Source organism: Neoarius graeffei, chromosome 11, assembly GCF_027579695.1.
Source record: "Neoarius graeffei isolate fNeoGra1 chromosome 11, fNeoGra1.pri, whole genome shotgun sequence".
Lineage (NCBI taxonomy): Eukaryota > Metazoa > Chordata > Actinopteri > Siluriformes > Ariidae > Neoarius > Neoarius graeffei.
In genome coordinates, this window is record NC_083579.1 from 63,383,829 (window position 1) to 63,409,870 (window position 26,042).

The 26,042-nt window shown below is 43.5% G+C and overlaps 1 protein-coding gene across 3 annotated transcripts; it reads right to left on the reverse strand.

The window, feature by feature from the left end:
- Window positions 1-541: 541 nt before the first annotated feature.
- On the reverse strand, window positions 542-24,482 carry napba (N-ethylmaleimide-sensitive factor attachment protein, beta a). 3 transcript variants are annotated; one of them, XM_060933118.1, is made up of 11 exons: window positions 24,385-24,482; window positions 23,177-23,256; window positions 22,973-23,089; window positions 14,576-14,622; window positions 14,390-14,467; window positions 9,381-9,436; window positions 5,201-5,285; window positions 5,008-5,112; window positions 2,542-2,610; window positions 2,385-2,435; window positions 542-1,886 (listed from the first exon to the last, which is right to left on the reverse strand). In XM_060933118.1, the coding sequence occupies exons 1-11, from the start codon at window positions 24,480-24,482 to the stop codon at window positions 1,785-1,787; spliced, it is 888 nt and encodes a 295-aa protein (XP_060789101.1). In that variant the 3' UTR covers window positions 542-1,784. The 3 variants fall into 3 exon arrangements, with proteins under 3 accessions (XP_060789101.1, XP_060789102.1, XP_060789103.1); XM_060933119.1 differs by having other exon boundaries at window positions 22,973-23,101; XM_060933120.1 differs by lacking the exon at window positions 22,973-23,089.
- Between the last annotated feature and the right edge of the window lie 1,560 nt (window positions 24,483-26,042).

The window sequence follows — 26,042 nt, forward strand, 5'->3', positions numbered from 1 at the left end:
TCTCATCTCATCTCATTATCTCTAGCCGCTTTATCCTTCTACAGGGTCGCAGGCAAGCTGGAGCCTATCCCAGCTGACTACGGGCGAAAGGCGGGTTACACCCTGGACAAGTCGCCAGGTCATCACAGGGCTGACACATAGACACAGACAACCATTCACACTCACATTCACACCTACGGTCAATTTAGAGTCGCCAGTTAACCTAACTTGCATGTCTTTGGACTGTGGGGGAAACCGGAGCACCCGGAGGAAACCCATGCGGACACGGGGAGAACATGCAAACTCTGCACAGAAAGGCCCCCGCTGGCCACGAGGCTCGAACCCGGACCTTCTTACTGTGAGGCGACAGCGCTAACCACTACACCACCGTGCCGCCCGGAACTTTAATTTAAACAAAAAATATACAAAAAACAACAAACTGGAAAGCAAATAAACTGTTAGCTAACTGTACTTTAAGTACACAATTCTGGACATAATAAAGTAGATGACACACTTTAGCTATATATTCAGTATTTATTAGGTTGCAGAATAAATATCACATTGATGCTAAGTTTGCAGCGTGTGGGTAAGACACCACAGTAATGTTATTTACTCATGGTATTTAAAGGATTCAGAATGATTTAATCACAGCATGCTTCATGACATGAGGTATAAATTACAGTCACACTGAACACTGCTGAAAATACTAGTATTACTGAATAAATATTCAACAAAAATTAAAGCCTGGTTGGGGAGTGAATTAGGGAAGACCTTCCTGACCAACTGGTAAACAAATACATCAATAAATCAATTGAGGATTTCCAAATCCATTACTGTTGTGTTATAATATTGTCTTAAATCATGACATGTCTACGCTGTAGCATTAGCAGATTAGAAACAGTAATTCAGAGACTGGTTCCTTTCTCAGAGCACCTACCACCTGGCAAAGCTCATCCACCAGTTTGACCAGTTCAACCAGTTTCTCGGCAGCTGATCAGACTAAGCCTGACTTTTCACATTAAGGTAGATATAATTCCTCTTTATGCCAGGTGAAAAGCAGGATAACTACACACAGGAATGATACATGATAGACCTATATAAAATAATAAAAGTAATTTCACGCCTGATACAGAAGATTTGCCATGGGGAAGTTTTGCGCCAACACCAAGACACAAGAAAAAAAATTGGTATTTTTTCTTGTATCTTATAATTATGAGCAACACAGTGTTCCAGTGATACGCAGCATGTAATTGTACCGGTAGGTCATCTACAAATGCCAATATTCCAACATAAGAGTAACGAAACAAAATTAAAGACAATACCATTTTAAATCTGAAATAAAACTTACATAACTGTGATTTCAAAGTAAAAAGCACAAGCATGAACCCACATATTGAACTCTGAACATTTATCATGCAAGACAATGTCAGTAACAAGATTACAATGAATATACAGAACATACAGATACATATACAGATACTCTGGTCATTTGTTTTTTTTTTCATGCCACACACTGAGTGAAACAGTCAAATAATAAATGTGCTTAAGCTGCATTGCACTGAAGGGATAAAAGACCACACTAGTCATTTAATAGAATGTTTTAATACTGACAATACTGACACAGTATGTGACTCTAGTGTCCTGAAGGCTAGTCTTATTACACAAATAAGACTGTGCACCTGTGAACTAAAAGACTAGCATCAGGGTACATATTAGAGCTAGCATCACTACAGAACTGTTCAACCAGATTGTCACAATAAAACATAAAAATGAGCAGGGAAGTACGCCACAGTGTTACTGACTATTTATTTCAGGTCACCGCCATCTCCCTGGATTGTTTTCTTGATCCGGAGTAACATGGTGGTCTGCCACTGGTCCAGACGGGAGATTGAGTCAAACTCTTTCACCTGAAACAGCATCAGAAAACACTTTAACGTGAACAGATCTTAAATCGCAAAGCTATTTAAAAAAATCTCATCTCATCTCATTATCTCTAGCCGCTTTATCCTGTTCTACAGGGTTGCAGGAGCCTATCCCAGCTGACTACGGGCGAAAGGCGGGGTACACCCTGGACAAGTCACCAGGTCATCACAGGGCTGACACATAGACACAGACAACCATTCACACTCACATTCACACCTACGGTCAATTTAGAGTCACCAGTTAACCTAACCTGCATGTCTTTGGACTGTGGGGGAAACCGGAGCACCCGGAGGAAACCCACGCGGACACGGGGAGAACATGCAAACTCCGCACAGAAAGGCCCTCGCCGGCCACGGGGCTCGAACCCGGACCTTCTTGCTGTGAGGCGACAGCGCTAACCACTACACCACCGTGCCGCCCCTATTTAAAAAAATAAATAATAAAAAAAAATAACAGACATCCAGAGTTAAAGTAAAACTTACAGCTTCTGTGAATGCCTCACTGTTCTGCTCTTCGTGTGCTTCCAGTAGTTTCTGTACAGAGGAATTTGCAGTTAAAAGAAGACACATATCTCAACATTGCTTGTCATTTTAAAATTAAAATCTATAAAGTCTTAAATGATAGATCTTTCTTACTTACTTTCAAAAGCTTACATTCTCTTGAGTCTGAGAATGCTGGAAACATACTCTCGTACTTCTCTATGGCCAGCTATCCGAAACGAATACAAATCCATGATGTTAAAGGTAATCCAATATACAAACCATGAAGCACAAAACATCTTTTGTTGCTATATATATATATATATATATATATATATATATATATATATATTTTTTTTTTTTTTTTTTTTTTTTTTCTATCTACAATCACTGGATATGAGCAATCGCATGCTCTGATTGGCTACTCTACTACTAGGATATCAGCTCATATACCATGAGTAGAGAAAAACAAAATGGCAGCGCACATCAAGTCAGATATTTCACTTTCTTATCAAGTATTTAATTCCCCCTCAATATCTCCTGCTCCATACTCCAGCCCAGTTGGTGGTGGTAATGCACCTTTAAGTTGGTTTGCCAACCACCAAAAAAAAAAAAACCTAAAGAAGAAAATGGCAGGCGATATAAAAACACTACTCGAAAAGAAAACCCCAAAAAATACAAAAAAAAGCAATAAAATACAGAATAAGTATTTGATGGGGAAAAACTTATTTTTTATTTTCCAATAATTATTATTATAGCATTTTTCACAAATTGCTACCGTCATTTCACCGGTTTGTTTGTTTACAAAGTTATTTATCGAATTTGCAAAAAAATAAAAATGCTCTGTTTCTCCAAATCCAGTGAATGTGGATAGAATAAAACAGTTATTCCACTCAATCTCGTCGTACATGGCTTATAGCCGACTCGGCTGTCAGCTCACGTACAACTCGATTTCATGAAATAATTATAAACACTTGGGAATGACCAGCTTACAGATACAGTGCCTTGAAAAAGTATTCATACCCCTTGAACTTTTTCACATTTTTCCACCTTACAACCACGAACTTAAAAGTTTTTTATTGAGATTTTATGTGACAGACCAACACAGAGTAGCACATAATTGTGAAGTGAAACGAAAATGATAAATCTTCTTCAAAATTTTAAACAAATAAAAATCTGAAAAATGTGGTGTGCATTAGTATTCAGCCCCCTGTACTCTGATACCTCTAAATACAATCCAGTGCAATCAATTGCCTTCAGAAGTTATCTAATTAGTTAATAGAGTCCTACTGTGTGTAATTTACTCTCAGCATAAATACACTTGTTCTGTGAAGGCCTCAGTGGTTTGTTAGAGAACACTGAAGAACAAACAGCATCATGAAGACCAAAGAACTCACCAGACAGGTCAGGGATAAAGTTCTGGAGAAGTTTAAAGCAGGGTTAGGTTATAAAAAAAATATCCCAAGCTCTGAACATCTCAAGAAGCACTGTTCAATCCATCATTCAAAAATGGAAAAAGTATGGCACAACTGCAAACCTACCAAGACATGGCTGTCCACCTAAACTGACAGAGCGAGCAAGGAGAGCACTGGTCAGAGAAGCAGCCAAGAGGCCCATGATCACTCTGGAGGAGCTGCAGAAATCCACAGCTCAGGTGGGAGAATCTGTGCACAGGACAACTACAAGTCGTACACTCCACAAATCTGGCCTTTTTGGAAGAGTGGCAAGAAGAAAGCCATTGTTGAAAGACAGGCATAAGAAGCCATGTAGGGGACACAGCAAGCATGTGGAAGAAGGTGCTTTGGTCAGATGAGACCAAAGTTGAACTTTTTGGCCTAAATGCAAAGCGCTATGTGTGGCGGAAAACTAACACTGCTCATCACCCTGCACACACCATCCCCACTGTGAAACATGGTGGTGGCAGCATCATGCTATGGGGATGCTTTTCTTCAGCAGGGACAGGGAAGCTGGTCAGAGTTGATGGGAAGATGGATGGAGCTAAATACAGGGCAATCCTGGAAGAAAACCTGTTGGAGGCTGCAAAAGACTTGAGACTGGGAAGGAGATTCACCTTCCAGCAAGACAATGACCCTAAACATACAGCCAGAGCTACAATGGAATGGTTCAGATCAAAGAATATTCACGTGTTAGAATGGCCCAGTCAAAGTCCAGACCTAAATCCCATTGAGCGTCTGTGGCAAGACTTGAAAATTGCTGTTCACAGACGCTCTCCATCCAATCTGGCTGAGCTTGAGCTATTTTGCAAAGAAGAATGGGCAAACATTTCAGTGTCTAGATGTGCAAAGCTGGTAGAGACATACCACAAAAGACTTGCAGCTGTAATTACAGCAAAAGGTGGCTCTACAAAGTATTGACGCAGGGGGGCTGAATACTAATGCACATCACATTTTTCAGATTTTTATTTGTTTAAAATTTTGAAGAAGATTTCTCATTTTCGTTTCACTTCACAATTATGTGCTACTCTGTGTTGGTCTATCACATAAAATCTCAATAAAAAACTTTTAAGTTCATGGCTGTAAGGTGGAAAAATGTGAAAAAGTTCAAGGGGTATGAATACTTTTTCAAGGCACTGTATATGACAAATGATCAAAGCCGTTGCACTAACCTTTGCATTTAATTCGTCTACAATGAAGTGGCACAGTGAAGCCTTCCAGAAGTATTCTTTTGCGTTGTACTTTAGAAGTGGATTATCCATTGTGCTAGTTGCAACCTGGTGAGAAAGGAAATATTCCACTGTGCTGGGATATATTTAAAGCCAGATTAAAAGTTCTTAAGCTGTGTGAGCCTGGAACACAAACCTGCTCAAAGATTTCAATAGCTTTTGGATACTGTTCCAGCTGTGCACAGTAAAAGCCAACTTTCAGGAGACATTTGTTAGCAGAGCTGAAAGAAGACATGTGTAAGTAAGTAAGTACCGTTAAGTAAGTAAGTAAGTAAGTAAAATTGATTTATATAGCACTTTTCACAGACAAAAATCACAAAGTGTTTTACAAAAGCAAATAAAATAGAAATAATACAAATGCAATCACAGTAAAAGAAATAACACACACAAGTGCATAAGGAACAATAAGAGATTAGCCAGGAGTTTACCCAAATGCTTGTTGAACAAGTGAGCCTTCAGCTGCCTTTTAAAACAGTCTACAGAGTCAGCGAACCTGAGATGGGTGGGCAGGGCATTCCACAGTTTGGGGGCGACAACCTCAAAAGCTCGATCACCACAGATCTTTAAACAAGTGCGTGGAACTGACAAAAGGTTTTGGTTGTTAGATCTAAGGGAGCATGTAGGTGAATGGAAATGAATTAAGTCTGCCAAATAAGCGGGGGCTTGGCCATGAAGTGCCCTGTATGTAATAGTCTCATCTCATCTCATTATCTGTAGCCGCTTTATCCTGTTCTACAGGGTCACAGACAAGCTGGAGCCTATCCCAGCTGACTACGGGCGAAAGGCGGGGTACACCCTGGACAAGTCGCCAGGTCACCACAGGGCTGACACATAGACACAGACAACCATTCACACTCACATTCACACCTACGCTCAATTTAGAGTCACCAGTTAACCTAACCTGTATGTCTTTGGACTGTCGGGGAAACCGGAGCACCTGGAGGAAACCCACGTGGGCACGGGGAGAACATGCAAACTCCACACAGAAAGGCCCTCGCCGGCCACGGGGCTCAAACCCGGACCTTCTTGCTGTGAGGCGACAACGCTAACCACTACACCACCGTGCCGTCTATATGTAATAGTAAGAATCTTAAACTGTATCCTGTAGTAAATGGAGAGGCAGTGAAGGGAACTGAGCAGAGGAGTGATGTGACAGTGTCTGCTAGAGCTTGTAAGTAACCTAGCAGCAGCATTCTGAATTGACTGCAAGCGTGATAGGACAGATTTATTAAGGGAGGAAAAAAGTGCATTATAATAATCAATGCGTGAAGAGATAAAAGCATGTACCAGCATCTCCAGTCCTGAATATGATACCACAGATCTCAGTTTACTAATATTACACAGATGAAGGGGAAAAAAACAACAACAGGATTTAGCCAGCTGTTTGACATGAGAGTCAAACGACAGAGACTTATCAAATGTCACCCCAAGGTCCTCAGGCTCGAGCGAACAGCTTGATTTGTTTGATCGTATGTATAATATTGTATAATAACATGACCTATTACATTTTCCTATGCACAATTAAATATCCATCCACTACGGACGAGAGGCAGGGTACAACCTGGACGGGTAACCGGTTTATCATGGGGCTAATACAGCAATAAACGACCATTCACACTCACACTTATGAGCAAGCGACTGCATGTCTTTGGACTGCAGGAGGAAACTGGAGCACCAGAAGGAAACTCATGCAGGCACAGGAAGAACATGCAAACTCCGCACAGAAAGTCCCAGCTGACCGGCAGGTTCGAACCCAAAACCTTCTTACTGTGAAGTGCCAGTGCGAACCACTACACCACCGTGCCATCCACAATTAAATATCTTCGTGTCAAATTAAGATTTAGAAGTAACAACTTGACAAAGAAACCACTCACATTCTGGACTGGTACGATAACATTCTGGAATTGTGTGCAGTACATGTTTCATCATATCTTTGTAATCATTCGATTTGGGGTGGTTATTTTTGCGCCTTCACTCTGTTCAGACAAAATAGTGAACCAGATACTGAGGGCTGAATGACCCTAACCCATCACTTGTTTACTGCAATGCATTATGGGTGATACCCGGGGTTAGCTCTACTGTATTGTTTACTTTCGCCTTTGTTAAACACTGCACTGTTCTGTCTAACAGGTTTTAACCATGCCTAAAGTGAATTCCTGTGTGCCTAACTGTATCTCCACAACAAAGAGAACACCTAATTTGAGCTTTTATCAGCTGCCAGTCGAGGAGAAGAGAAGAAAGAAATTGATAAATTTAATCCGCAATAAAAACCTTTGAACTGAATCGAAATGGACAAGTGTTTATAGCTTACATTTCTCTGGTGGGAAAAAGACGTACTTAAATTGTGACCCAGCAATATTTCCATGGTTTGCGGAACAGCCTTCGGTTATAGAAGATTATCACAATCGACACTGTTCATCGTCTGAAACTAGCGATATTCCAAAGCCTGTAAAACACAGAAGCATTCTTCGGCCTTTGCCTCTCAACATGCCGAAGCACTCGGCAGCTGAACGAATCTGTCGGGTCGATAAAACTCCCAAACCGTGAAGGGTTCTCTTTCAGGTATTGATAATGTTCAGTGTACTTCACTAGCGGCATTTATTGAAGAAAATGCATTTATACTGAACATAACATGGCGGGGCGGCACGGTGGTGTAGTGGTTAGCGCTGTTGCCTCACAGCAAGAAGGTCCGGGTTCGAGCCCCGTGGCCGGCGAGGGCCTTTCTGTGCGGAGTTTGCATGTTCTCCCCGTGTCCGCGTGGGTTTCCTCCGGGTGCTCCGGTTTCCCCCACAATCCAAAGACATGCAGGTTAGGTTAACTGGTGACTCTAAATTGACTGTAGGTGTGAATGTGAGTGTGAATGGTTGTCTGTGTCTATGTGTCAGCCCTGTGGTGACCTGGCGACTTGTCCAGGGTGTACCCCGCCTTTCGCCCGTAGTCAGCTGGGATAGGCTCCAGCTTGCCTGCGACCCTGTAGAACAGGATAAAGCAGCTACAGATAATGAGATGAGATGAGATGAGATAACATGGCGGATCAGTGGGTTTCCAAAGTTTTTTTTTTTTTAAATGTTTCCTGATATCAAGTTTTATTTAACTAATCACTCATTTATCACTCGGACCGTTGTTCGCCCCCGAATTCCCCGCGAGAGCGCTGCTCCATGCCAATTCCCGATATTCAGATAGATTTGTTTTCTCTTACAGAAAAACCACATGAACTTCACATGTGATTTCTCACATGTAAAATATGTGGAAAATGTGTTTTGCACATGGGAAACATGTTATTTGCACATGGGAAACGTGGTTTTGGCCCAATTTTATGTGAATCACATGTGGGAATATTTTCCACATGTGGTAACGTTTTCCACATGTGCTCTACATGGTAACACGTTACAAAATCTGATACCGTGTATTCCACACGTGGTTTTGCACATGGGAAACATGTGGTTTTGGTCCGATTTTATGTGAATCACATGTGGGAATGTTTTACACATGTGGTAACATGTTTTCCACATGTTACAAAATCTGATAGCATATATTCCACATGTGGTAACATGTGATCACATGTGAAATACATGGGAAATTCATGTGTTTTTTCTGTAAGGGCGATAAAGTTTAGCTGGTGCAATATACGTCCTCAGAAATAAGACATTCTGAGATTTGATGTTGTTGTTGTACAGTGTGGTAAACTCGGTCTAGACTCTTACCTTCTCACCAAGCTTGATTTGAATTCCGATTTTCCTGCTGTAAACCCTCGACAGGTTATCCACCTATTTAAATCACCAATTTCATTGCCTTCCATGACAGAACACGGCAAAATTGCTCCTCTCACATCACCCTCACGTAAAATTAATCTGACATCCGTCATATTGCTCAACTACCGATCCCAGCTATCTCCCACAATGCATTGCGGTAAACAAGTGATGACATAGTTATGCTTGGGGGCTATTTATGAAGTTTGTCAAGAGATATTTTGTAATCTTCTATAAAGATAACCAACTAGGTAATTCTTTATGAGTAGGCAAAATATTTAAAAAGGCCAAAGATCAAATATTAAGAGAGGCAAATAAATAAATATTAAATGTCAGTGCACGTGAAATAAGGAAGAGAATTAAATCTGCATTTTCATAGCTTCCTTATCCTACCGTTGATGTAGGTCAATATGAAGATTACGTCCCGTTCCGAAATCCTATCAAGCTGTTCAGCCAGCCAAGTAATCTGTAGGGAGCTATTAAAATGCTAAAATGCTACATAATGCTCTTTAAAGTAAAAAAAAAATCTCATATAGATTGTAGTATTAATAAAAAAAAATGAAATACCTGTTCGATTCCTCTCCCTTATAATAGTCAGCTGCCTGCTCATAATGGGCAATTGCCTGCAACAAAAAGGACAAGGACCATTAGTGTGTTAAGGGTATCAGTTTGACAGGGTTGCATACGAATAGCCCATATTAAGCTGTATAACCTTGAAGTTCCAGCATATATTATTCAACAAAAAACTCTGAATGGAGTCAGACTGCTCATCTTAAAGTACAGTAAGATTTCAAACTGGCAGACATGACCAGAATACACAATGAAGCCATACATGAAGCCACATACATGAAGCCACAATGAAGAAGGTTCCTTTTGTTCCTGACTGCCAAGGTGGTTTCCTTCATCCTTCAACTACTGGAGTTATCAAGTTTGTTCATTTCACTGACAAATAGAAAGTCATCACTTTGTGACCATGACCTCAAATGTGAAGCCGCTTGACCTCTTCTTATCATCATCCCATCCAGAAGTTAAGAAAGTAGACAAGCTGGAGCCTATCCCAGCTGACTATGGGTGAGAGGCGGGGTACACCCTGAACAAGTCGCCAGGTCACCACAGGGCTGACACATAGAGACAAACAACCATTCACACTCACATTCACACCTACGGTCAGTTTAGAGCCACCAATTAGCCTAACCTGCATGTCTTTGGACTGTGGGGGAAACTGGCGCACCCAGAGGAAACCCATGCAGACACGGGGAGAACATGCAAACTCCGCACAGAAAGGCCCTTGCCAGCCGCTGGGCTCGAACCCAGAACCTTCTTGCTGTGAGGCGACAGTGCTCACCACTACACCACCGTGCTGCCCTAATAATCATCTCATCTCATTATCTCTAGCCGCTTTATCCTTCTACAGGGTCGCAGGCAAGCTGGAGCCTATCCCAGCTGACTACGGGCGAAAGGCGGGGTACACCCTGGACAAGTCGCCAGGTCATCACAGGGCTGACACATAGACACAGACAACCATTCACACTCACATTCACACCTACGGTCAATTTAGAGCCACCAATTAGCCTAACCTGCATGTCTTTGGACTGTGGGGGAAACTGGCGCACCCAGAGGAAACCCATGCAGACACGGGGAGAACATGCAAACTCCACACAGAAAGGCCCTTGCCAGCCGCTGGGCTCGAACCCAGAACCTTCTTGCTGTGAGGCGACAGTGCTCACCACTACACCACCGTGCTGCCCTAATAATAATAATAATAATAATAATAATAGAAATACCAAGAGTCTCCTCTGTAGATGAAATAAGTCAGTTCCAAATGTGCATGTATCATCTGTGTTCACGTTTGGCCACTTCCAGTAATTGAGATCAGTTCACTGAGATGCTAATTTTCTATAAAGATGGAACTTTTTGATCTTCCTCTTTGTAGAACATCCTCCTCTACATATATTGAGAGTAGCTGGTGGAGGAAAACCAAGGATGGGACAAGATTTCCTCTGCCGTTCGCTGCTCTGAAGGGTCTTGTCGAAGGACGCTACATATGAGACACTTGGCTTTAGGTGAGAGAAGCTCTGGAAGATTAAATTTGTACTTCTGGGCTCAAACCCAGAACTTTCTTGCTGTGAGGTGACAGCGCTAACCAATACACCACTGTGCCGCCCCCACTGAGTACATAATATACTCAATTGAATTTTTCTTTTCTTCTTATTTATAAAATGCAAACCATCAGGGAGAGTACATTGAGGCACACTGTAGGTGACACTAGTTCTAATATTTGATTTATTATTAACTGACTGTGTTGCTGACCAGGACACAAGGCTTACTGCCTGTGTAATTTGCTGAAACTTTCCCAACTTAAGAAGAACAGCAACTTTATTTAGCATATATAGACGCACAGTGAAATTCCTCTCTGCATTTAACCCATCTGAGGGGCAGCATGGTGGTGTAGTGGTTAGCACTACACCACCGTGGGTTGCGTGGGTTTCCTCCGGGTGCTCAGTTTTCCCCCACAGTCCAAAGACATGTAGTTAATTGGTGGCTCTAAAATTGACCGTAGGTGTGAATGGTTGTTTGTCTCTATGTGTCAGCCCTGTGATGATCTGGTGACTTGTCCAGGGTGTACCCCACCTCTCGCCCATAGTCAGTTGGGATAGGCTCCAGCTTGCCCGTGACCCTGCACAGGATATGCGGTTACAGGTGATGGATGGATGGATTTAACCCATCTGAAGCAGTGAACACACACGTGAGCAATGAGTGCACACACATACCCAGAACAGTGGGCGGCTATGCTACAACGCCCAGGGAGTAGTTAGGGGTTAGGTGCCAAGACCGCCCCATGTTAACCTAACCTGTGGGAGAACTGTGGGGGAAACTGGAGCACCCGGAGGAAACCCACGGAGAGAACATACAAACTCCACACAGAAACTCCCATCGGCCACTGGGCTTGAACCCAGAACCTTCTTGCTATGAGACAACAGTGCTAACCACAACACCACCATGCCGCTACATCATGTTTGACTTCTTGTGTATTTCAGAGCAAGATAGCAAGCTAGTTCCATGCAGCCTGTGAGAGTCTGTCTCACTTTGGACCAACAGTTTCTTTCCCAGTTTCTCCTTCCCCTTGGGTTAGCTTTAGCACTCAGGGTATTCACAAAACATGTGAGAGAGAGTTGCTCTAGAAACCCTGAAACTCTGGGGTCTGTGTATACGCCCCCATGTGGATAGTGTATAGATGATGTGATCCCAACAGCAAGTGACCAGCCAAATAGAGCTCCTCTCACATATAGAAAGTCGAGGATTGAAAGTCAATTGCATGAAGAGTCATTTGACACCTGCACAGTTCACAGGCATGAAGTTCGACTGGCAGACCTTCCATAAAGGCAATCAGAAAATGATGAGTGGCCACACAACACCCATATGTAGACTTTCTACATTCATCATGGATGTTGACAGCAGCGACCACTGGCAAGGCTGGGAATGCTACACCTCAAAGCATTTCAACATTTGCTGAATGTTCAGCCAAATCACAAAACCATGTGTCCTCCATTCAGTTATCCTGTTCTTGTAATTTTTTTTAATTCTTTGCGTTTTTTTGGCAACACTAACACACTTTAGCTATGGCAAGTGTATGCTAACCAATGCATACCGTGACTGTATGCATTGGACCGCGCCTCCGGCATTGGACTCTTTAGTCACCTGCGGGTGCATAAAATCTAAATATTTTCTTGGTGGACAATCTTACTCGCTATCGAGTGATCCCTGATGATGCTAACCAATATCAATGGACAGCTAGTAACCTTTAAAATCCACTGGACAATAATATTTCATGCCCAATGGTAACAATGGTTCTCATCTCATCTCATCTCATCTCATTTTCTTCCATTTATCCGGGGCCGGGTCGCGGAGGCAGCAGTTTGAGCATGGAAGCCCAAACTTCCCTCTCCCCAGACACCTCGGCCAGCTCCTCGGGAAGAACACCAAGGCGTTCCCAGGCCAGCCGAGAGACATAGTCCCTCCAGCATGTCCTGGGTCTTCCCCGGGGCCTCCTCCCGGGGGGACATGCCTGGAACACCTCCCCAGGGAGGCGTCCAGGAGGCATCCGAAAGAGATGCCCGAGCCACCTCAGCTGATTCCTCTCGATGTGGAGGAGCAGCGGCTCTACTCCGAGCTCCTCCCGCTCCTCCACATCGAGAGGAATCAGCTGAGCTCCTCTAAAAAAACAATGGTTTTGATTAAAAAAAAAAAAAGACGGACATATTTAACAGTTATTCCACGAAATCGAATTGTATGTGAGCTGATAGCCGACAAGGCGCGTGGCACAGAGTCAGCTATAAGCCATGCATGATGAAATTGGGTGGAATAACTGTTTTATTCTTTCCATATTCACTGGATTTTGAGAAACAGAGCATTTTTATTTTTTTGCAAAGTCAATAAATAACTTTATATAAAACGTCCGACAAAATAATTTCTGCTTAGAATGTAAACCGGTAAAATGACAGTAGCAATTTGTGAAAAATGCAATAATAATAATTCTTGAAAAATAACAAAAGATATGTTCTTACAATCAAATACTTTCATTCCATATTTTGTAGCTTTTTTTTGTATTTTGGGGGGTTTTCTTCTTCTTCTTTAGGGTTTTTTTTTGGCGGTTGGCAAACCAACTTAAAGGTGCATTACCGCCACCAACTGGGCTGGAGTGTGGAACAGGTGCTACTGGGGGAAAAAAAACCTATATTATTTTAGCTATTTCTGTTTCTTTTAAATATTTGATAATTTTTGGGGTTTTGTTTTCGAATAGAGTTCTTATTTCGTCCTCGGTTGGTTCAGCAACACGCTCCACCATTTTGTTTTTCTCTACTCATGGTATATGAGCTGATAGCCTAGTAGTAGAGTAGCCAATCAGAGCGTGCAATTGCTCATATCCAGTGAATGTGGATATATATGGAGTTTGCATGTTCTCCCTGTGTCTGCATGGGTTTCCTCCGGGTGCTCCGGTTTCCCCCACAGTCCAAAGACATGCAGGTTAGGTTAACTGGTGACTCTAAATTGACTGTAGGTGTGAATGTGAGTGTGAATGGTTGTCTGTGTCTATGTGTCAGCCCTGTGATGACCTGGCGACTTGTCCAGGGTGTACCCCGCCTTTCTCCCGTAGTCAGCTGGGATAGGCTCCAGCTTGCCTGCGACCCTGTAGAACAGGATAAAGCGGCTAGAGATAATGAGATGATATATATATATATATATATATATACACACACACACACTCAGGGAACATATATGGAGACAGGGAATATACTGTATGTTATGTATAGCATTGCATAATTGAAGAACACAAGGATAGCATTGCATTTATAATTAAATTAAGAGTGAGATATGAAGTGTGTATTTTATTTTAAGAATGCCATTTTAAGATAATTAAAGCTTCACTTGTTCTCTGGGCTGATTGTGTGTCTCGAGCTAGTTAAAAAAAAATACAGCGATCTCATTCCATCTATGGCTTCATTTCAGTGGTGTATCAGGTAAAGCTCCCACTTTTAAAAGGCAACACCGATCAGAAATTTGCAAGTAAATTTTACCTTTTCGATATCCACCAGCTCGGACTCATATATTTCTGCAATAGTCATGTGGTGTTTGGCTGCAATTGTAAATCGCCCCTGTGAAAGAAGGATAAAACTGATAGAAAGCACAACCATGGAAACAGATGAGGTTCTATTTGAGAACCGGACAAGATAGAGTTAACCGTTTAAACGTCTTGAACTTACCATGTCTGTATATATGTCAATGGCTGCATTTAAGCAGTTGATAGCCTCTGTTTATGCATTGAGAAAGAATAGGTGAAGTTGTTAGTAGAGAATTAAACTAACACATCTTAGAGACAACCAAGACAGAAAGAGACTATTACAAAAAGACTAAACAAACAAACAAACAAACAAACACATAACAATTTAACTATGCATTACTGAAAATGTCCTGTTTGTCATATACTACATTGGAATTTTTGTTGGATTTGTACCACACAGCTAAACAGTTTAATAGTCTGGATAGTTCCTCTGTAGATTTCATCTTTGATTGTGCGATTATTGACATAAGAACTACAAGACAGAGCGATGGCTTCAGGATTCCAGATGATCTAAATCTACAACCCCGATTCCAGAAAAGAAGAAAAACCTTTATTTGTCGCATGCACACTTCAAGCACAGTGAGATTCATCCTCTGCATTTAACCCATCTGAAGCAGTGAACACACACACACACAGACAGAGCAGTGGGCAGCCATACTACAGCTCCCAGGGAGCAGTTAGGGGTTAGGTACCTTGCTCAAGGGCATTTCAGCCCAAGGCCACCCCATGTTAACTGCATATCTTTGAACTGTAGGAGAAACCAGAGCACCTAGAGGAAACCCACACAGACACGGGGAGAACATGCAAACTCCACACAGAAAGGCCCCCACCAGCCACCGGGCTCGAACCCAGAACCTTCTTGCTGTGAGGTGACAGTGCTAACCACTACACTACCGTGCCACCCCAGAAAAGTTGGGATGCTGTGTAAATAAATTGTGACATGAATAGAATGTGGCAGGCTTGTAGTACTTGAGTCTGACTCATGCTCTAATTTTAAAGACTCATGACTTGACATGGACTGGAGCACTGATGACTCAGACTCGGATGCATGCATTAACTGCATTTGAACTCGTAAATTAGAGACGAGGACTTGGATTTTTTCTTTGTTACTTGTAACATGCCATAATAATTTCGTCTCATCTCGTCTTCATCCGCTTTATCCAGGGCCGGGTCGCAGAGGCAGCAGTCTGAGCATGGAAGCCCAAACTTCCCTTTCCCCAGACACCTCGGCCAGCTCCTCGGGAAGAACACCAAGGCGTTCCAAGGCCAGCTGAGAGACATAGTCCCTCCAGCGTGTCCTGGGTCTTCCCCGGGGCCTCCTCCCGGGGGGACATGCCTGGAACACCTCCCCAGGGAGGCGTCCAGGAGGCATCCGAAAGAGATGCCCGAGCTACCTCAGCTGATTCCTCTCGATGTGGAGGAGCAGCGGCTCTACTCCGAGCTCCTCCCGAGTGACTGTGTTTCTCACCCTAAGGGAGCGCCCAGCCACCCTGCAAAGGAAACACATTTCGGCTGCTTGTATCCGCGATCTTGTTCTTTTGGTCATTACCCAAAGCTCATGACCATAGGTGAGAGTCGGAACGTAGATTGACTGGTAAATCGAGAGCTTCGCCTTTTGGCTCAGCTCCTTCTTCACCATGACGGACCGGTAAAGCGACCACATCACTGCGGAGGCTGCACTGATCCGCCTGTCGATCTCACGCTCTATCCTTTCCTCACTCGTGAACAAGATCCTGAGATACTTAAACTCCTCCACTTGAGGCAGGACTTCTCCACCAATCTGGAGAGGGCAAGCCACCTGTAGTATGTTGAGCGGGTGGGTGAAGCACAGAAGTACGTCAGGCCAGAACTGAGTTTCACAAAACTCTTTATTTTCAGCTTTTTACCAAACTCCCAGTCACACAGACACGCACACGCACATCAGTCGTCTGGTTGAGGAGAGCGCTTCCTTCCTCTGCTCTCTCTCTCCTTATATAGGGCGCGGTCACTGGGGAAGACACACAAACACAGATTAACCAACATCAGGGGCAGTGATTCTGCCACTTACCCATACCTGCCAACCTTGAAAAAATTTTATGAGTACAATTTTACAATTTCATGAGTACCCCCCGCGTCAACCTCACCCCAACCCGGCAAACATGCGCCCCCACAGACCACAACCAGCAGACCAAAAACACACTTTCAATCCAGTTTTATTGATTGACCTTGGGAACATAGTCCAGTTTTGTAAAACATTCCTATTGATAGACTTTGGGAAACTGTTACTGATGGCTCTTGGGAACTTCCTTCCGTTTTGAAAAGCACAACAAATATTAAATACATGTGCAAATGAAATGAAATTAAACCAGAGCCACTCTTTCAAAATAAATAACACATTAAATTAATACAGTATGTAAAAAAGGCACTTTCAACACAAAACATGGTATGCACAAATTTCCCATGCAATAGGTTTAGACTTTTGCATTTTTTAACATGTTGGCAGTATATTGCATTATACAGTAAAAATATTGCATTATACAGTACACTGCAGTATTTTGTAGTATGCCTTTTTCATCTCATTCTCATCTCATCTCATTATCTCTAGCCGCTTTATCCTTCTACAGGGTAGCAGGCAAGCTGGAGCCTATCCCAGCTGACTACGGGCGAAAGGCGGGGTACACCCTGGACAAGTCGCCAGGTCATCACAGGGCTGACACATAGACACAGACAACCATTCACACTCACATTCACACCTACGGTCAATTTAGAGTCACCAGTTAACCTAACCTGCATGTCTTTGGACTGTGGGGGAAACCGGAGCACCCGGAGGAAACCCACGCGGACACGGGGAGAACATGCAAACTCCACACAGAAAGGCCCTCGCCGGCCACGGGGCTCGAACACGGACCTTCTTGCTGTGAGGCGACAGCGCTAACCACTCCACCATCGTGCCGCCCCTGCCTTTTTCATGTGCAAACTATTGCATTTGCATTCGAAATATTGCATTTACTGCAGTAATACTGTATAAAAAAAAGCATTTGATACTGCAGTACCACGCAGGTTTTTTCATAAGAGGGATGACCAATTTTCAACTTCACATCAGCTGCAAACATTCTAGGCTACCATTGACAGAAGTTACCGACTGCCCTTAAGATATACAACACGCTACGTTTTGTTGAGCACATCAATAAAGTGGTACTTATCATAGTGATTCAATGAGAGCGCGAGAGGAATTGTAATCAGGTTTCGTGGTTACCGCATCGAATATGCAACCTCAAGTGACGGCTTCGAAGTTAAATGAAGAACTAGCCTGTACTGTTGGTGTTGTAAATGCACAAAATAACGGCTAGGAAGCTCTTGAGTACACGTGAAACACAACCGTTTCTGTTGCAAATATAAAAACGACATCTCTAACCGACGTTTCAATCCCTGACTCGCTCTAGCCACCTGGCTGCACTCAAGTCAGAGACGCGAAGGAGGAAGGGGAGGGGATGAAGAGGGCAGAGCCACACGATCTGGAAGAGGGGCGGGGGGATTGGGCAAAGCGTTCCATTCTGGCTTTGAGTTTTCTCACAGATCAACGGTATCAACTTCAGCGAGAACTTGACTGAAATGTGAGTTCGGACGATATGCGTACTTTTTAATGTGAAAATGTACAGTCGTACAATGAGGTAAAAATTCGTAGCAGCTACGCAAGATGCATACAGGTTGGCAGGTATGCTTACCTTCCCTGACTCCGCCCTCCAGTCACAGACCGACGCTTGACCACACCCCCGGTGCCACACCACCCTTTTCCGGTCGAGAACCATGGCCTCAGACTTGGAGGTGCTGATTCTCATCCCAGCCGTTTCACACTTGACTGCAAACCGCCCCAGTGCATGCTGAAGGTCCTGGTTTGAAGAAGCCAACAGGACAACATCATCCGCAAAAAGCAGAGATGAAATCCTGTGGTTCCAAAACAGAATTCCTTCCAGCCCCTGGCTGCGCCTAGAAATTCTGTCCATAAAGATTATGAACAGAACCGGTGAAAAAGGGCAGCCCTGCCGGAGTCCAACATGCACTGGGAACAGGTCTGACTTACTGCCGGCAATGCGACCCAGACTCCTGCTCCGTTTGTACAGGGACCGGACAGCCCTTAGCAAAGAGCCCCGAACCCCATACTCCCGAAGCACCCCCCACAGAACACCACGAGGGACATGGTTGAATGCCTTCTCCAGATCCACAAAGCACATGTGGACTGGTTGGGCAAACTCCCATGAACCCTTGAGCACCCTATGAAGGGTATAGAGCTGGTCCAGTGTTCCACGACCAGGATGAAAACCGCATTGTTCCTCCTGGATCCGAGGTTCGACTATTGGCCGAATTCTCCTCTCCAGTACCCTGGAGTAAACCTTCCCGGGAAGGCTGAGAAGTGTGATTCCCCTATAATTGGAGCACACTCTCCGGTCCCCTTTCTTAAAAAGAGGGATCACCACTGCAGTCTGCCACTCCAGAGGCACTGTCCCCGACCGCCACGCGATGCTGCAGAGGTCCCCTGAACCCCTGAATCCCTGAACCCGGTGGTGGACACCGGAAGTAAGGGATGCCATCAAGCTGAAGAAGGAGTCCTATCGGGCCATGTTGGCCTCCGGGACTCCGGAGGCAGCTGACGGGTATCGGCAGGTCAGGTGTGCCGCAGCTCGGGCAGTTGCGGAGACAAAAACTCGGAACTGGGAGGAGTTCGGTGAGGCCATGGAGGAGAACTATCGGTCGGCCTCGAAGAAATTCTGGCAAACCATCCAGTGCCTCAGGAGGGGGAAGCAGTACTCTGCCAACACTGTTTACAGTGCAGGTGGGGAGCTGTTGACCTCGACTGAGGACATTGTCGGGTGGTGGAAGGAATACTTTGAGGATCTCCTCAATCCCACCATCACGTCTTCCATTGAGGAAGTGGAGTTTGATGACTCAGAGGTGGACTCGTCCATTACCCAAGCCGAAGTCACGGAGGTGGTTTTCAAGCTCCTCGGTGGCAAGGCACCGGGGGTGGATGATATCCGCCCTGAGTATCTCAAGTCTCTGGATGTTGTGGGGCTGTCTTGGCCATAATAATCTGGCACAGGATATTTATACTTATATCTACATTAATTTTATACTAATTCCATGCAAGAGAATGCACATTCACCTGTTCATACGTCATGTTCAGGAACAAACTAACGTTAATGGTGCTAAAATGCCTGGAGAGAACGCCTCTAGGATCGTCCGCTTTGCTTATACAGACTTCTCGTGCAGTGGGAAAAAATGCGCTGCTATGTGATCCATATGTAGAAGAACTATCAAGGAGACGATGGGGATGACCTTGAACTTCAATCGTCATTTGGTAAGACTCCACCCAGAGAAGGAAGTGGTACGCTATGTTCATTGCCCTGTTGATAGCAGGGCTTGCTTGCTGACCTACGAACTAGCTAGTGTTAACCCTCTCTCATGCTATTTGCCCTGTTGATAGTGGATGGGGCTTGCTGAGCGATGAACAAGCTTTTTGTCTGTAGCCTATTAACTAAAATGGGGGAGTCAAGCAGTAACATTAGTCCGACACAGTAGCAGAGACGGTTTCACATAAAGGCAGTAACAGCCACCGTCAAATGGTGCAGTTGGCATCTTGTTCTCGGACTCGACTTGGATCAATAGTGGACTTGACTCGAAATTTTTTTTAATGACTTGGACTTGATTCAGACTTGAACACTGGAGACTCGAGGTTTAGTGACTCGAGTACAACACTGGAATGTGGCATGGCATTGTCTTGCTTGAATAAGCAGGGACGTCCCTGAAAAAGACGTCGTTTGGAGGTAGCATATGTTGCTCCAAAACCTGTATGTAACCTTCAGCATTAATCAAGCCTTCACAGATGTGCAAGTTACTCATGCCATGGGAACTAACACACCCCTGTATCATCACAGATGCTGGCTTTTTAAATGTGTGCTGGTAACAATGCAGATGGTCCTTTTCCTCTTTAGCCTGGAGGACGTGTTCATGATTTCCAAAAACAATTCGAAATGTGGACTCACCAGGCCACAACACACTTTTCCACTTTGCATCAGTCCATCCCAGAGGAACTCGAGCCCAGAGAGTATGGCGGTGTTTCTGGATGTTGTTGATATATGAGTTTTGCTTTGCATGGTAGATGCAGTGAGGAACTGTGTTTACCGACAACGGTTCTCCGAAGTCTTCCTGAGCCCATGTAGTAATATCCTTTATACAATCATGTCGGTTTTTAATGCACCAATCATTTAATGCACCAATCATTCTATTGCAGGGTTCCCACTGGCGCTCGTCACACTCGTTATTGACGAACATAATCCATCAGTGACAAAGAGAAAATTACCAGCAATCGTCACAGTGACGAATGTATTTGTACTTTATCATTATCATAAGTCATCTTTTATAGAAATCCCTCCATAAATCCCTCCATTTGCTGAAATCCAATCCCAGTGAAGAGACAGCGGGAAGCCAGAGTGTAAACAATGAGCATGTGCTTGTAACCAATAAAAATCGACAACACATAATGACCAAATGAGCACCAAGCTTTTGACTGATCGCAGTGCGTCTTAATCAGCCTGGTGTGGTGGTGTAATTATCTCTGCGTGAACCGAACAATGGCACAGTGTAAGCTAGTGAAGTTTTTTGGGTGTGCTTCTTCAAGCACTGAAGATGATTTAAGGGCTGAAACAGCCACGGGGGAGGCACACTCAAAGCCCCGACTGTCTCCGAACACATCGGACAGTGTCAGTAATACAGGGGCCGGTATTTTAAAAAAACGTCAAAGTGAAAGTGCTCTCAGCCGGTAAGCGACTGAAGGGAGCTATGTTTCGGGTGGTGTAGTGTGTTGAGTTCCAGTGGTGAATGTATGATGAAAAACGTTGCGTTATTCTGTGTTCGGTTCGCAAATCTCATCTCATCATCTCTAGCCGCTTTATCCTGTTCCACAGGGTCGCAGGCAAGCTGGAGCCTATCCCAGCTGACTACGGGCGAAAGGCAGGGTACACCCTGGACAAGTCGCCAGGTCATCACAGGGCTGACACATAGACACAGACAACCATTCACACTCACATTCACACCTACAGTTAATTTAGAGTCACCAGTTAACCTAACCTGCATGTCTTTGGACTGTGGGGGAAACCGGAGCACCCGGAGGAAACCCACGCGGACACGGGGAGAACATGCAAACTCCACACAGAAAGGCCCTTGCCGGCCACGGGGCTCGAACCCGGACCTTCTTGCTGTGAGGCGACAGCGCTAACCACTACACCACCGTGCCACCTGGTTCGCAAATCAATGAGAAAATCAAATTTCTTCACTGTTGGTTGTTCCAAGATTCTTCTTGACTCTGTTCAATTGTAAATCAAGTTTTGCGTTGAAGTAAAGGCTAAAGGGAGTCCTAATTCCTCTTTTGAATAATTCCATGCTAAAACGAGACCGTCAATAATGGCGTACTTCACTCCGGCCCCGTCTAGTCCAGAAGGAACGATCTAAAGTGGGCCACCTTGTGCAATAAATGTTGCAAGCTATATACACTATATATAGAAGCTATATACACCCTAGGAATACTTACCTATCTGCCAGAAAGAATCCAAAACGGTGAGGAATTGACTGAGAAAAAGCAATTTTTATTGAACTGCTCATTAAGGCTTAATTAGTCCATAACTTCATTAATAATTGTAATTAAGCAAATCTGGGTAGAAGTTATATGCACCCTAGGTAGCCCTACCTTCATGCCAGGAAGAACTGAGAGAGAAGAAGCGATTTTCATGAAATGTGGACGATGCTGGTTCGGACAACTCAGGATGGCAGAAGCTCATTGTCTGTCTGCTGGATGAGCTAATAACCTTAAGTAAGCTCAAACTAAAGAGGTTTATTTTAGCTTGATGGCGCACAGGGTGACTACAATCAAGTCTTTCTTATTAGAGGCTGGAATGGAGCCCAGATTTTATATTTAATGGAGAGACCTAGCTGTTTGTTGTTTTTATCTGTAACCGCTTATCCCATGCGGGGTTGCGGGGGGCAAGCTGGAGCCTATCCCAGCTGACCATGGGCGAGAGGCAGGGTACACCCTGGACAAGCAGGGCTGACACATAGAGACAAACAACCATTCACACTCACGGTCAATTTAGAGCCACCAATTAACCTAACCTGCATATCTTTGGACTGTGGGAGGAAACTCATGCAGACACAGGGAGAACATGCAAACTCCACACAGAAAGGCCCTCATCAGCCGCTGGGTTCAAACCCAGACCTTCTTGCTGTGAGGCGACAGTGCTAACCACTACACCACCGTGCCGCGGCCTAGCTGTACTGTATCTGTACAAATATTTGAATTGTGCCAGTTTGGTTGGTGTAAACCTGTATGAAATCTACTTTGATATGTCGGTAACTCAGAAAAAATACAGACTAAATGAAGAAAAAAGAAGAAGAAGTGAAGATTACTTCTCTGACTTAATTTTTCAAGGAAAAAAGTGGAGCGTATTTTTCAGAACCCAGGAGGAACCCTGCTATTGCGTACGTAATTCGTTGTATACAGTGTTTTCACCTTGAGGATCAGCCTTCTTGTACGCATTGCCAGCATCAACAAAGCTGGTGGCGGCATCCAGTTTGTTCTGCATTTGCATATGAAGTTTTGCAGCCTGGCAGAAAGCATTGCCTGCAGCTGGAGAATAGAAGCATTTAAATCAATCAGGACAAAGATTATGAAAATAAATGACTTGCATATGTACATATTTAGAGTTGTCCATACCACTCCAGTTCTTTGCCATTTTAAACATGTTGGCAGCTCTTGCATACATCTCACATGCATCCTCTACCTTGTGGTTTCCTCTGGAAAAAAAAAAAAAAAAGAGTGGATATTCATTCATCTGAACTTCATCCTCTAAATCAGGTCGCCTGTGCAGGATTTATCCCATGTGCACTAGGATTTTGTTACAACCACCTTACCTCTTTTTTTTTTTTACACTGCCTAAAAGAAGTTATTGTGCAAAATTTGGTTAAGATTGAACAATGTTTAGAGGTGCCACAAAGCCATTAAAGTTTTCACTCAAGACACAATATAAAATAATGTGGCTTATTAACTGTTTCATATTAATACAAACAATACAGTAATATAACTTCTTGTGTTCAAAGTAACAATAGCTATTACTTGTCTGTGATTTTCTAAACCCTTTGGTATTATGGTATCTTGTGGAGATAAAAGAACACACTAAGGACTTCCCTAGCAGAAGGACGCTTTCTCCCAGACAGTTCCTTGGAAGTGGGACCAATTAACCAAACATAATTGTCCTTTCTGGTTTTGTGCTTTGCACCACCGGTACTACTTGTATTACTGTTGCTAGCCATCTGAAAAACATAGAAAGAAAAACATTCACAACTTCATCAGCATATTACGATCAGTGCTCATTGTTTAAGAACCCCTTAGTGCATGAAAGTTAACCTTCTATTCTTTTTCATAGAAGTGGCATATTCCCTCTAGAACTGTGACTTTTTGGGGGTTTGAGATCTTCTCTGCAACAGTCTACGCACCAACTAATGTTAATGGCTTAACCCGATTTGCAACCTCATGTGGCACCTCTAAATATTAACCAATTTTTCTGAAATTTTGCTTGTTGCCTTCTTTTAGCCTATGTAAAAAAAAAAATGGTAGGGTGGTCGGAATGTTTTGGTAAAAAAAAAATTTCCCATACATTTCGGGACCACCCTAATGTGCACTGTTGTATTTTATAGATGTCAGATATTTGTAAGACAGATATGGATATATGACATTGACAGGGAAACGCATGGATGAGCAGAAATAGTGTTAGTGTTGTTGTAAGACAGCACAGATAATTCCATTTAGCAACACAGGCACTCAGAATGGGCTCACTTCCTGCCATGACAATGACCAATGAATGTCATAACTCAGGAACAGTCATGGAAATAACATTATTAGCATGTTCACGACATCACCCTCACCCGAACATCCCTCCAAGAAACGACCCGGACGACTTGACTTTTTTATCCGCTTCAGCCATCAGTTGGATGGCCTCTTTTTCCTTGCCCGAGGTGTCCATGCTTGTAATCTTAATGTATCTTCGTGTGCGAAATTATGGGATGTTTTCGCAGATGGAAAAGGATGTGGCGTGATGATGTGACGATGCCCCTCTCACTCCTCCCCCTCATCCCCCTCCTGGTGCTGATGAGAGAGCAACCGTACTGCACAGCAACGCCCAGGCAGGCTGAGTTGCCAGATCTACAAAAAATGCGCGGATTTGGGCAATACAAAATGCAAAAAGTTCTCCTTAAACCAGGGGTGGGCAATTATTTTTTCCATAGGGCCACATGAGAAACAGAAAATTTTGTGGAGGGCCGGACCAAAAGGCTGAACTAAATTCTGCATAATATTAATTGTATTTCTTTATATAAAGCAATAAATATCATTGCTTTTACAAGCTGCTAAGACTGGTAAGAGTATGGAAAAAACGAGGTTGCCTTACAAAAAAATGTCATTTATTCAATCAAATTTCCCAAAACAATGGTTAACAAAATGTGAACGTTTGTACCATTTTTTTTCAGTCACATTCACCCCAAAACACAATAAAGACATCACAATATTGTCTTTCTACTCCAAATATCAAACAAGATACATCATATTATAATAATGATGCCCACATTTGTAGTCTAATCACCTCATTTGGTGTTTTTTATTTGTTCAGTGAGAGAAATCTAGTCTCTGTTGGTCTTTAACGAGTGCATCAAAGTCAGGTTGAATGTCTGAGGTGGAGATGCGAAGCACAGCTGACAGATGATCATCAGTCGATTCGGTGTAGGTATCAGATCTACAGATCGGCTCGGGCTCCGGCGCCTGCTGGTGACGTCACACTGTGTGACTGGCTGGACCGTTCGAAGGATGACGTACAAGTTTGTGGTTGGTCTGGACAAATTACGGAAGTAGTTATCGCGGGATTAGGTTTCGTGGGATTTCATGTCATGTTCGTGTCGCGCGCATTGCGTTTTTGTTGAACACAACTTCAAATAAAAGCAATGCACATTCAGTCCATGCATGAGGTAAAATTAGAAAATACGTTTATTTTGTAATTTCTAATTAACCTTACGCGGGCCGGTCAGAATGAACCAAAGGGCCGGATGCGGCCCGCGGGCCGGAAAATGCCCAGGTCTGCCTTAAACCCAACACACTGTTTTTAAAGTCAACTTTCACTCGACTTTACCATAAATGTATTGGTCATTTATCACATTACTAAAATAAATCATTTGATGCAACATAATACATATATGTTATTTACCAGCTGGGAGCTCCGTATCGTGAAATACTGTGACCGAGGTCTTGAAAGTACTGAGCGAGTCCCTTTGGGTCGAGGTCCGTATTCAAGGCCAAGGTCACGGTATTTCACCATAAGGACCGACCTTAAGCTGGTAAATAATATATTTATTTTTTTCTTTACCAAATTCTAACAGAAAACAAGAGTGCCCGAAAGGGAAAACCGAGCTGAGCCGCCATTTTGAATCCTCATTCACGGCTGTAATGCAAATGGCTTCCTCCTCGGTATACAAGTGCACTTCCATGGCAGGGAAAAAACTACATTTTGCCGCCTATGTAGTCCCCTATTTATACA

Coding starts and splice junctions, on each gene's coding strand:
- napba (XM_060933119.1), bottom strand. CDS start 24,482: ATGGACACCTCGGGCAAGGAAAAAGAGGCCATCCAACTGATGGCTGAA. Junction 14,623..22,972: donor CAAGAAGGCTGATCCTCAAG/GTGAAAACACTG, acceptor ATGCATAAACAG/AGGCTATCAACTGCTTAAAT. Junction 14,468..14,575: donor TTGACATATATACAGACATG/GTAAGTTCAAGA, acceptor CTTCTTTCACAG/GGGCGATTTACAATTGCAGC.